General features: G+C 35.9%; 1 protein-coding gene across 3 annotated transcripts in view; it reads left to right on the forward strand.

Annotated features, from left to right (window-relative positions):
• The window catches only part of ZRANB3 (zinc finger RANBP2-type containing 3), a 329,435-nt gene that overhangs the window by 19,243 nt on the left and 296,405 nt on the right, over positions 1-13,787 (forward strand). For all 3 annotated transcript variants that reach the window (XM_047722507.1, XM_047722509.1, XM_047722508.1), the window contains exon 2: positions 8,898-9,065. In XM_047722507.1, the coding sequence (XP_047578463.1) occupies positions 8,905-9,065 (161 nt within the window). In that variant the 5' untranslated portion in view covers positions 8,898-8,904. The remainder of the gene's footprint in view (positions 1-8,897; positions 9,066-13,787) is intronic.

A 13,787-nucleotide genomic window follows, 5' to 3' on the forward strand; every position in this document is an offset into this window, starting at 1 on the left:
TTTGTCTTATTCAACTGAGGTGATGGCACTGTTAAATAAAATTGGCAATAATAGGCATATTTGTGTTTTTTATGATCTTGATGGGAAAGCTTTCAACATTTTACCTGAAGTATGATATTTGCTGAAGGTTTTTGGTAAAAACTTTTATCACATGAAGGATGTTCTCCTATTTTTTCTATGTCAGGTAACTTTTGTTGTAAATGAATTTCAAATTTTATCAAATCCTTTTTTTGGGGCCACTGTTGAGATGACTGTACAGCTTTTTTATTTTGTTATTTTTGAGAATTACTGATTGAGCTTTTTTCATAGTGCATTTTTTAACAGCTTAATTGAGATGTAATGTGCATACCGTAAAATTACTTATTTTGCAATTCTTTGAGTTTCGATATATTCATAGGTTTTGGAACCATCATCACAATCTAATTTTAGAACATTTTCATAGAAGCCCAGTACTCATTAGCAATTGCTCTCTGTTCTCTGCCATCCTACTCTTCCCATGCCCTGTCCAGACTCTGGCCCTAGGCAACTGCTCATTTACTGTATGTCTGTATGAATTTGCCTAGAGTGCATCTTTCATATAAATGGAATTAGACAATATGTGGTTCGTTGTGACTGGCTTCTGTCACTGAGTGTAATGTTTTCAGTGGTCATCCATGTTATAGCATGTATCACTATTTCATTGCTTTTTATTGTCAAATAATACTCCATTGTATGTATACACTATATGTTCTTTACCAGCTCATCAGTTGATGGACATTTTGTTTGTTTCCCATTTTAACTTTCATGAATAATACTGCTATGAAAATTTGTATGCAAACTTTTTGTGTGCTTGTGTGTTTTCATTTCTTTTGGGTGTATACCTAAAGATAGAATTTCCAGGTCTTATGGTAATTAAGATGAACTGCCACACTGTTTTCCACAGTGCTATGTTTTTATACATTTCCACAAGCAGTGTTTGAGGGTTCTAATTTCTCTACACTATTGTCAACACTTGTTACTATCTATCCTTTTTCTTTTAGCCATCCTAATGAGTGTGAAGTGTCTTATTTTGGTTTTGATTTACAGTTTCCTTACTACTAATGGTGTTGAACATCTTTTGTGTGCTTATTGGCTGTGTATATAACTTCTTTGGAGAAGTGTATTCAGATCTTTTGCCCATTTTTAAATTGGATTGTCTTTTTATTATTCAGTTGTAATTCTTCACATATTTTTGTCAGACATAATTTACACATATTGTCTCCCCTTTTTTGGGTTGTCTTCATTTTCTTGATGGTGTTATTCGTAGCTGTAAAGTTTTTAATTTTGGTGAAGTCCAGTTTATCTATTTTGTTGTTGTTGCTTTTAGTTTTGGCTTTGTATCTAAGAAAGCATCGCATAACCCAAGGTCATGAAGATTTGCTCTTTTCCTTTCTTTTAAGAGTTTTACCATTTTGGCTACTACAGTTTAGTCTTTGATCTATTGTGAGTTAATTTTTATGTATGGTGTGAGTTATGGGTCCAAGTTCATTCTTTTATATCTGGATATCTGGTTGCTCTAGTGCTATTTCTTGGAAAGACTGTTATTTTCCTGTTGAATTGTTTTGGCAGCCCTGTGAAAAACGAAGTAACTATAAATGTAAGAGTTTATTTCTGGACTCTAAAATCTATTCCATTGATCTATTTGTGTATCATCCTGCTAGTACTACACTGTCTTAGGTAGCTTTGTGCTAAGTTTTACAACCAGGAAGTATAAGCTCACCAAGTTTGTTCATTTTCCATTATTTTCGGTTTGATTTTTGAAAGTTTAACTAGGCTTGTGTTCCTAAAATAAGCAAATTTTATTTTATTTTGTTTATTTTCTCTAAAATAAGCCATTTTGCATGTGTTGATATTTTTAGGCTTTTAATTTTTGTTGTCTTTGGTTTGCTAATATTTAGTTTACCCATGAATATGAGAAAGTGGCTTGTGTGTGTGCGTGCGCATGTTTGTATTGTGTTTGTCAGATCAATGTGTTTCTCCTGATCTGATGGGGTCCCTCAAATGTGGGGTGACAGTTGGGTGGGGGCTCTTGGTATGGGTGGTGAAAGAATTCACCTGAGGCAGACAAAGGAGATAGAAGTTTATTGAACACACCATAAGGGAGCAGGGGGCAGGACAGCAGAGGAGAGACTATTTGCAATGAGGTGGTGGTTGGGGCTGTTTTTAAGGGAGAAAGGAAGGAGATATTGGGAATCTATGGAATTTTCCCTTTTTTGGTAACTGTACATGTTTGTCAGTAGTCCCATTGGTCAGATAGGTCAGTTAGGCTTATGGATATTTTGAGGTGGATTGCCTGATGGGCCTGTCTGTAATTAGCTAGGTGGTCACTGTGGACCCTTTTCTACCTTGTTCTACATTCCATTGCTCAAGCCTGTTGTCTAAAAGCAGCCTTTACAGGATGCATGGGTGGCTTAGTCAGTTAAATGTCTGCCTTTGGCTTAGGTCATGATCCCAGGGTCCTGGAGTGGAGTCCCACACTGGGCTCCTTGCTCATCGGGGAACTTGCTTCTCCCTCTTCCTGCTGCTGCCCTGCTTGTGTGCTCTCTCTCTTTCTCACTCACTCTGACAAATAAATAAATAAAATCTTTAAAAAAAAAAACAAACCCAGCCTCTACAATCAAGTTTAGGCTAGCTTCATAGAATGAGCTTGAAAAGAATGTATCTGTCATTTACTAAGTGGCTCACGTTTGTTTATTGTGTTCTTCAAATCTTCCATATCCTTTTATATTTTTAATCTGCTTCTATAATCAGTTACTGAAAGGAACTATAATTATAGATTTGGCTATTCTCTTTTCTCAATTTTTTCCTTTTGTTTTTATGTATTTGCCTTATTTTTTAAGGTAATGTTTATGTTTCTAGTAAATTAAATCTTTTACCATTATAAAATACCTTTTTTTCCCTAATAATACCTTTTACCCAATATTTGTTGCTTTATTTATTTATTTTTTATTCGTTTATTTGTCTGTGAGAGAGAGAGTACACACAAGCAGGCAGAGTGGCAGGCAGAGGCAACGGGAGAAACAGGCTCCTCGCCAAGCAGGAGCCCAATACGGGACTCGATCCCAGGATCCTGGGATCATGGCTAAGCCGAAGGCAGCGGCTTAACCAACTGAGCCACCCAGGCGTCCCTGTTGCTTTATGTTAATAAAACTATGCCAGTTGTATTTTGGTAGGCATAATATGTCTTTTTTCATCCTTTTCCGCTCAGTGTTTATACATCATTCGGTTTAAGTTATGTCTTTTGAAAGCAGCATATACATACGGATTTTTAAATCCAGTATGATAATCTTTTTCTTTTAATTGGCATTTTGCTCCATTTCTATTTAATGTCTCTTCTATTCACGAATTCTCTCTGTCTAGGTCTATATCTCCTGCTTATTTCATCCAAAAAATATTTATTTATTTATTTTTTTTTTAAAGATTTTACTTATTTAGTTGAGAGAGAGAGTGAGAGAGCACAAGCCAGGAGAAGAGGCAGAGGGAGATGATGGAGCAGGCTTCTCACTGAGCAGGGAGCCCGATGTGGGGCTTGATCCCAGGACCCTGGGATCATGACCTGAGCCAAAGGCAGATGCTTAACAACTGAGCCACCCAAGTGCCCCTCTTTTTTTTTTTTTTTTTTTTAATTTAATTTTATTTTTAAGTAATCTCTAAAGCCAGTGTGGGGCTTGAGATTACAACCCTCAGACTAAGAATTGCCTGCTGTACTTACTGAGCTAGCCAGACATCTCTCATTAAACAAATTTTTAATTAAAAAAATAAAAGCAACAAAATCATCTCCTCAAAGTCCATAATTTCTCTGAGTAGCCATTTGGTTTTTATTCCCAAATAAATATATTAGTACTGTATTTCAACAATAGTTGATTCTCCTCAACAAAATTCTGATATTTAGGAATGTATCAGTAAATTCCATTTGAGTTTGTCTTGTTTCCAGTTGATTATAAAAATGCCATCTTGATCTAAATACAATACTGAAAAAGAAAATTTCCCTTTATTCACTTCTCAAATGTTGTTTATCAAGAGAATTGCTTAGAAAGTGAGTTCTGGTAGGTTTTGCTTTCACTAAATTTCCCTAGCCAATGTTTTAATTTTGATAATTTAAATGACGTGGTATTAAAAGGCAAATATTGCTAGTTCCATCTTACCAGCCTCCCTAACCTTACTAAAAATAAACTTGTATGTATACAATGATTAAAACTGTTTCCTAAATTTCTGATTTAAATTCTCTATAGTTTTCATGATTAGATGGACATGCACATTTATTATTAGTATTAGTTTTTTGATAAGTTAGAAGATGAAGCCCGAGTCTTCTGTTATTAACATAGTGTTGGTTACAACTGACCTTTTGCAGTAGATGAACCTATGTGGCTGACCTAAATGAGGTATTTTTTAATGTAATATAATTTTTAGACTTTCTATAATGTAAGGGGGAAAGGGAATTTTAAAATTATTTTACTTTGAATATTAACTGAAATACCCCTGTGTTATTAATTAATTGTGCCACTACTTATTTTTATGTCCTTTATGTATCCAGATACCAATTTAAATCACCAGGGAAGCAGACATTCCACAATTTTAGTTCAGTGGAAAATTTTCTACACATTTTTTTACTATTGTAGACTTATTTTATCTCCATCTTTATTTTTTCTCTTACTGGTGACTCTCTTAAAACAGTTTTTTAAATTAATATGGCTTTAGTTTCATTGTTTATTTTTCGCCCGCCCCCGGCTCCGGCTCCCCGGGCCCGACCCTGGGCTCGGTTCCGGCTCTGCTCAGGCCCTGGCCCCAGCCCCAGCCCGCGCCACCTGCGGCCCGGTGCTGGCCACTCTGCTCTGCGCAGCGCCGAGAACGCTCTCTCATTGTTTATTTTTATAAATATAATGCCGGATTCAGTCTTAGTAAAATAAATCAGATAATCAGATAAGTATGACCTCAGTTTAGCAGATATTTTTTTCTTGGTGTTGGTTAAAATTTTTTACAATATAAAAAAAAAAAGCAGAGATAATAGACAGTAAAATGGTTTTTGTATTTTTTTCTGAGCTTCTTGCCAATATTCCACCCTAAACTAATGGTATGAAGTACTCCTTATACCAATGACGCTCAATAGTGCTTCTGGAATCCCTATTGCTTTTGGAAAGTGGACATGGCACTTTCTGCTGCTGCTACCCTTGCCAGAATGGGTGTCACTTATTCTCTGCTTCTTTGAGTTTTGACTCTCTGGATTAAAGTCTGGAATGGGTATGTGTGAATAGCAAATCCCATTTCTGTAAGGCAGGCTGAGAAAGCAAGAATTTGCCCATTCCAGCTTTTCTACTGGGACGTGATATTTGACTCCTACTCAGATTTGTAATGTGAGGAAATTCCTAAGCATTGCAGGAGTCCCAGGTGTTGGGTGGCCTCAAATAATGATGTAGATGGACTGTACTGTGTCAGCTCCCAAATACATGTATACAGCCTTATTCTCTCCCTAAGTTCCAGACTCATGTATTTCCAAATCTATTAGACATTTCCACTTCATAATTTACAAACATCTCAAAGTTTATGTATTTCTAAAAGATATATTGATTGTTTCTCCCCAATCCATTTCTTCCTTAGTCTTTACCATCTCAATAAATTTGCATCAGTTCCATCACTCTAAACGTATGTTGAGTTCACATGTCCCTCAATTCTCCACATATCCTCCAACAGCAAGTTCTGTTTGCTTTACCTCTGTTTCATTTCCTGAATCTCTCCAGTTCTACTGCCAAAGATGATTCTTGCCTTATTTCTTACATCCTGGTAATAAGTTTCTTGCTTTAATGCTTTACCTTTTTTGAATCATTCTCTGTTATTTATTCAGTGTTTTGGTGATGGTGTTGAGAAGGGGGGCCCATGCAATGGTGTTTAGGAGGACCTTATCAGAGAGGTCTCAATCTTTCATAAGTCATATCTAAATCCAGTAGCCAACACATGCAGTGTGGCCTTTATGGACTAGCCAAGTCCTCTAGGGACATTTACCTCCCATTTTTTTTATTAATAGCTTTGTCCTCGACGTCCCTCTCCTGCTTGAAACTCTCTGGTAAGTGCTATCTAATATAGCTTTCAGTGAAGATAGCAGTGGTCTACATCTTCTCTGTTCAGTATGATAGCCACTTTCCACATGTGGCCGCTGAGGACTTGGAACATGGCTGATGTGACTGAGGAACTGAAGTTTTAATTTTATTTGTTTTTATTATTTTTTTCCAAGCCAAACTGTATCCACCTTTATTAAAGATACTTTTCATAAACAATGATGGCATTTCAGGCAGGACAAGGGAAGATAGTCATTAACAATATTCCACAACTTTTATACTCCCTTCTTCCATGGATTACCAAAATCAGAAAGCCACTATAAAAATGAATGCAGTCTTCATCTGATTGCCTGAACAGGGAAAGTTTAGAGTGAGGGTTGACATTTCACATTTAACATATTGTTCAACAACTTTTCACAAGCAGATGCTGACTTTCAGGAAATGAAATGAAGATAGCATAATTATCAGTCTGAAGATCCAGAAGCTAAATAAAAAAGGAGGTCTTTGAGGGATGCCATCTTCATGGTGATACTGTAAAGTCCAGATTGCCTGACATACACTGAGAACTATGTCTTGGGGTCAAGTTCCAACAGGTCTCTGGGCTTAAGAGAGTTAAGTCTATGTTGAAGGCAGGCAGGGAGAAGAGGACATAAACAGAAATTTGAATTTTTCCATACCACAAAGCATTTGTGCCAGGGTGGCTAATGTGTTTCAACATCAAGGAATCCCTCCTCCTGGGAACCAAAAGGAAGATTTTCAAAACTGAAAGGGAGTGGTGGTGTTACATTTGTATCAGTTTAGCTTCAGAGATACTCTGTTAGTGATAAAAGCCCTTCCCCCCAAACAACTATGAAATGTTCTATGTGCTAACAACATAGCTTAAAAAGAAAAAAGTAAAACAAAATTCTGCATTTTTATAAAACTTGATAAAAAATGGTATATCAAACTGTACAGTCACAAGAAGTACACAGCTATCAAAAATGCACACACTTCACCTGGCATCTCCAGCACCTTCAGCCTTCTGTGCCTGGTCTGTTTTGGCCTCTCTGTTTTCTACAGGGTTATTCCCACTCTTTGCCAACATCAGTTCCCCCTCTTTTTCCCATTGGGTACCTTCTCTCCCTTCTTTGCAGGGGTCGTTCTTGTCTCTTCTTCACATCATGCCTGAAGTTTTAGTTTTTAACCCAAAGAGCCACTTCTGGCTAATCGTGTTTCGGATGGCAGAGCTGCACTGGTTCTTTATTCTGAAAACAGAATCCAAAACCCTTATCAAGGCTTTCTTTAATTTTATTCTTGCTTATCTCAGTAGCTTCATCTCATACTATTCTCTCCCTTGGTTCAGCCACATTGGCCTCCTTTGTATTTCTAAAAATCACTCAACCCTTTCAGCTTGGAGCCTTTCCTCTGATGCTATCTGCCTGGGAGTGCTCTCCACTCAGTTTTGAACTTGGTTGACTCTTTCATACTTCAGTTTATGGACTAAGTAAGCATCACCTAGGAGAGTCCTTATCTGGTCAGCCTACCTAAATTGGCCATTACTCTCTTGTTCCTTCCTAATATTTACGCTTTACTGTAATTAATCATTTATTCATTATTTTTAGTCTCCCCCTTAAGAATGTAAGACCTGTGAGGGCGTGGTCCTTGCTTCTCCAGATCCTGGAATATAATATGTATTTATTATTAACAAATACACACTGAATTCTTGAGATTCTTAGATATTGGATACAGAGGTTGATTACTTTTTTTTGGGTGGAGTAAAATTTTATAAGTCTGCAAGCAATTGAGAAAAAAGCAAATTTGTTTTCAAGATGAAGTGAGATTACATATAAACAGATGAAAAAGTACAATCTAAATATAAAGTGTTATTAAAGAAATTTTATAGTTCAGTGGTTTAATAGGACTCTTTCTTGCAGAGCTCTGAGAATTTATAGACATAGGAAATTTTCATATAGAAACTTAAAATGACATTTGTGGAAACCCAGTGCTGAGGAAGGTACCAGTCAGGCAGAGTTTATATTGTATATTCATTTGATTTAAAAGAATTCATTCTAATTTTTTATTTTTTATTTTATTTATTTATTTATTTATTTTTAAAAATATTTTATTTATTTATTTGACAGACAGAGATCACAAGTAGGCAGAGAGGCAGGCAGAGAGAGAGGAGGAAGCAGGCTCTCCGCTGAGCAGAGAGCCTGATGCGGGGCTCGATCCCAGGACCCTGGGATCATGACCCGAGCCGAAGGCAGAGGCTTTAACCTACTGAGCCACCCAGGCGCCCCTCATTCTAATTTTTTAAAATGAATCTCATTTAATATTGGTTTAATTTAATTATAAATTTGGAGTTAATATCTTCGTATTTTGTAATTTTAAAAATGCAGTTTTATCCTATTCTTAGAAAATTTGGTGTGATAGGAAAATGTGGATCTATAAAAGGATTATTCATAAAAGAATTCCTCTTCCTGTAGCTAATCATTCCTTATTTTAAAAATTATTTAGTTTTTAAAATCTGGCTGATTTGTAAATTTTCAGTAAAACATTTGTTGCTTAAAACAGGATAATTATTATGTTATGGTTCAGTTTGAAATACAAATGAAATAAAGGATGCTGAGTTCCCACACTATGCACTGAGTAACTGCTTTTGGACTTAGTGCTTTGAATTTTCTTAGTGGATCATTTGGACTGTGATTTAACCACTTTATATCTATGTAGGTAGTATATCAAGGCCACAGATAAGTACTTTAATATTATTATTTATGTTTAATTCTCTAATACATTCAGTAATAACTATTTCCCTACCCCTCCCTTTTGTGATTTCTTTTTTTTTTTTAGGATCAGGATGCCTAAAGTTCATGCGATAAAAAAGTCTCTTACACCTCAGATGTCTTGTTTGACAAATGAATCTTATAAACACTTGGATTTTTTGCCTGAAAAACTAAGAGCAAAGCTACTTCCTTTCCAGAAAGATGGCGTTGCTTTTGCCCTCAGAAGAGATGGCAGGTAAAGTACTTTTTTCAAGACATGCTAAAAATATTTAATTCTAGAGTGTGTATATATATATATATAAAAGAAAACAACAAAGATTTGTGCAAACCAGTTTTTTGTGTGTGTACATTGTCTTCCCATATTTTGAGATAATTTTAAGATATACCTCATTTTGCCTTCATTTTTGAATGGTATTTTAGTTGACAATACAGTTCTACTTTATTTATTTATTTATTTTTAAAAGATTTTATTTATTTATTTGATAGAGATTACAAGTAGTCAGAGAGGCAGGCAGAGAGAGAGAGAGAGAGAGAGGGGAGGAAGCAGGCTCCCTGCTGAGCAGAGAGCCTGATGCGGGGCTCGATCCCAGGACCCTAGATCATGACCTGAGCTGAAGGCAGAGGCCTCAACCCACTGAGCCACCCAGCCACCAAGGCGCCCCAGCAGTTCTACTTTAATAGCCCTTTTTTCCTAGCACTTGGAAGGTTGTATTCTATTGACTTATGTCTTTCATAATTGCCATTAAAAAGTGTGCTCTTGAGTCTCAAAAACTTATTTTACAGGTGACTTACAGATTACAAAGAGAAAAATTACAAAATGTTCATGTAGTATAGCCAGTAGTGGGGCAGCTATAGGCACAATGTGCTGCATTGGAGTTGTACAACATTTCTTTCTGGAAATACTTGTTCTTTTGATAATGGGGAAACAATCAAACCAGTTTAGAATATGGGATATTTTTATAGGATATTTTATAGGACACAGTGTCTGAAAAACCAAGGGAAGTGATGAGAATGTCCTAAATTGAGAGAGCTAAAAGTTAAAACATCTGTAAGTAGGGGCACCTGGGTGGCTCAGTGGGTTAAAGCCTCTGCCTTCAGCTCAGGTCATGATCCCAGGGTCCTGGGATCGAGCCCCGAGTTCGGCTCTCTGCTCCGCAGGGAGCCTGCTTCCTCCTCTCTCTCTCTCTCTCTCTCTGTCTCTGCCTACTTGTGATCTCTGTCTGTCAAATAAATAATATCTTTAAAAAAAAAAAAACATCTGAAAGTAATACATAAATCTTGATTAGATCCTGGATAAGTAAAAAGAAAAGCTTTAGAGGACATATTAGGATAACTGGGAAAATTGCATCTGAGCTCTCTTAGAGTGATGTTATTGAATTAATGTCAGTTATCATGGGTGAGGTAATGATGTTTTGGTTGAATGTTCTTTTTCTTGGAAAATGCATGATAAAGAATTTGGGATGAAGAACTGTGATAGCAGCCTACTTTCTGTATTTTCCCAAAAGGAGAGGACATATATATGTTCAGATAGACTTGGAGTGAGTCAGTCACAGTGTTAACATTGAATTTGGTGAGTGGTGTTAAGAGTGTTCGCTATAGTATTCTCTTTGGATTTTCTGTCAGTTTGAAAATTAAAAAAAAAAAATGATCAGTCTGATTTTCATTCCTTTGTTGGTCATCTGTCTTTTCTCTTTGGACCTGATCTTTTTCTGTATCTGATTTTAAGACTTTCTCTTGGTTTTTGGAGTTCGGCGGTGTAACAACAATTTATTCAGTCTGGTTTTCTTTTTGTTTATTCTCCTTGAGATTATTGTGCATTTTTTAATCTGGGATTTGTGCCATGTTGATTCTGGAAAAATCTCAGCTATTATCTATTTTTAAAAAATTATTTTTAAGATTTTATTTATTTATTTGAGAGCAAGAGCATGAGCTGGGGGGGGGCGGGCAGAGGAACAAGGACAGGCAGACTCCCTGCTGAGCAGGGAGCCCAAAGCACGGTTCCATCCCAGGATCCCAGGATCATGACCTGAGTGGCAGATGCTCAATCAACTGAGCCACCCAGGCACCCATATCTCTTTAAATATTGATTCATGGGACGCCTGGGTGGCTCAGTGGGTTAAAGCCTCTGCTCAGAGGTCATGATCCCAGGGTCCTGAGATCGAGCCCCGCATTGCGCTCTCTGCTCAGCAGGGAGCCTGCTTCCCCTCTCTCTGCCTACCTCTCTGCCTACTTGTGATATCTGTCAAATAAATAAATAAAATCTTAAAAATATATTTAAATATTGATTCATACCCATTCATTTTGTTTCTTTTCTTCTGCAATATTGATGAGACTTAAACTACCTTTTCACTCTATCCCATGCTTCCATTAATGTGTCTTATATTTTCCGCATCTACCTGTCCTACAATATGGCTACTTTTAAAGATCTCTTTTTAAAAATAAAAGATTCTGATTCAGTTATTCTAATGTGTTTAACTTACCTATTCAGTGTTCAAAGAATTTTTTGAAATGATGTACATTTTACGCATGTGTACAAGTGTAGAACTTGAAGAATTTTTACAGTATTGCCATCACCAAGATCAAGAAATAGTACCTTACCTGCATCCCAGAAATCTTTCTCTTGCCCCTTCTTGATCACTTTTTTAAAAAAAGATTTTATTTATTTATTTGACCGAAATCACAAGTAGGCAGAGAGAGGGAGAAGTAGGTTGGTTCATTCTCATATAAAATTCCACTATGTAAATACACCATAAAGTTTTTATTCATTCACTGTTGATGAATATTTGAATTGTTACTAGTTTGGGACTTTTACAAATAATGCTATGAACATTCTTATACAAATCTTTTGGTAAATACATACATACACATATATTTCTGTCATGTGTATACCAAGAAGTATAATTGTTGAGTCATAAGATATATATACATTACAAGTAAATATCTTCCTATATTAGTTTGGCAGGGCTGTTATAATGAAATACCACAAGTTGGTGACTTATAAACAACAGAAATTTATTGTCTCACATTTCTGGAGTCTAGAAGTTCAAAATCAAGTGGATAAAAGAGTTGATTCCACTTAGGGTTGTGAGGGAAGTATCTGTTCCAGGTCTTTTTCCTTGATTTGTAGAACACTGTCTTCTTCCAATGTGTTTTCACATCATCTTCTCACTATTCATGGCTATTCTCTTCTAAGGGCACCAGTCATTATTGGGTTAAGGCCCCCCCATAATCTAATTTTAACTAATTACATCTGTGGGGACTCTATTTCCAAATAAGGTCACATTCTGAGGCACTGGGTGTTAGAACTTTAACATATGAGTTTTGTGGGGACGTAATTCAACCACTAACTCAGACAGTTTTCAAAGTATACCAATTTTTACTTGTATCAATAATATGTAAGAGACCCATTTGTTATCACATCTTTACCAACACTTATTTCCTATCTCTAATTTTTTTTTTTTAAAGATTTTATTTATTTATTTGTCAGAGTGAGCACAGGTAGACAGAGTGGCAGGCAGAGGCAGATGGAGAAGCAGGCTCCTGCTGAGCAAGGAGCCCGATGTGGAACTCGATCCCAGGACGCTGGGATCATGACCTGAGCCGAAGGCAGTGGCTTAACCAACTGAGCCACCCAGGCATCCCCCTATCTCTAATTTTATCTTAGATCTTCTGGCAAGTATATAGTGATAACCATTTAGGTTTTCATTTGCACTTTTTTGATAACAAATGAAATCTAACACCTTTTCATATGCTTATTAGCCATTCTGTTGTCCTTTATTAGTAAGTGCCTAGGAATAAATATAATGATATATATTGATTTAAATTTATATAATGATATATAATATATAATGATATATAATGATTTAAATTTAACCACATGTCTGGTGGCTACCATATGGGACAGTACAGGTATACATTCTTTGTTTTATTTTTCTGATTGCCAATCTTTGTGTCAACACCGTACTTCTTAATTATTATAATTTAATAATCCATATTTTGGTCTAAGATAGCACAACTTTGTTATTTTTTCAAAATTGCTTTAGCTGTTGTTGAGCCTTTGCATTGCCTATAAGTTATAGAAATCATTGATCATTTTTCACCCAAAACGTTGCTGGAGTTGTGAATGGAATTGTTTTGCATCTGTAGACCAGTTTGGGGAGAATTGATATCTTTACAGTATAAAGTATTTTAATCCATTAATGTGAATATTCTTCCATTTATTTAATGCCCTTCATTTATTTTCATCTCAGTTATTTTCCCATTAATTAATTTCTTTTTAATAAGATTTTATAGTTTTCAATATATAACTTTCATATATATCATTATATTTATTCCTAGGTGTTTAGTATTTTTGATGTTTCTATAAAATGTCATTTCCTCCCTCTGGCTATTTCTAAGATTTTCTCCTTGTTTGGTTATCCAAAAGTTTTGCTATGTATGATGTGCCTAGATTTGCACTTAAAGTTTTTTTAATCTGTGGGTTGATGTTGTTTATTAGTTCTCGGAGAATACTCAGTCTCTTGAAATCTCTTCGGATACTATTTTGCTCCTTTCTTTTCTCCTTGGTCTCCCACTATACCTATATTAGACCTTTTTTTGGTGTTCTATACATCACTTACTGTTTTCTTCTTTTTTTTTATTAATTTTATTTTTTATAAACATATAATATATTTTTATCCCCAGGGGTACAGGTCTGTGAATCACCAGGTTTACACACTTCACAGCACTCACCATAGCACATACCCTCCCCAGTGTCCATAATCCCACCCCCCTCCCAACCCCCCTCCCCCCATCAACCCTCAGTTTGTTTTGTGAGATTAAGAGTCACTTATGGTTTGTCTCTCTCCCAATGTTTTCTTCTTTTTTTAAAAAAATGTCTATGCTTTATTTGGATATTTGTTGTTTACTTATATTCTTGCTTTACTAATCTGAAAATTTTGCTATTAATTTATTGGAT

This window comes from Lutra lutra, chromosome 3 (assembly GCF_902655055.1).
Source record: "Lutra lutra chromosome 3, mLutLut1.2, whole genome shotgun sequence".
Taxonomy (NCBI): Eukaryota; Metazoa; Chordata; class Mammalia; order Carnivora; family Mustelidae; genus Lutra; species Lutra lutra.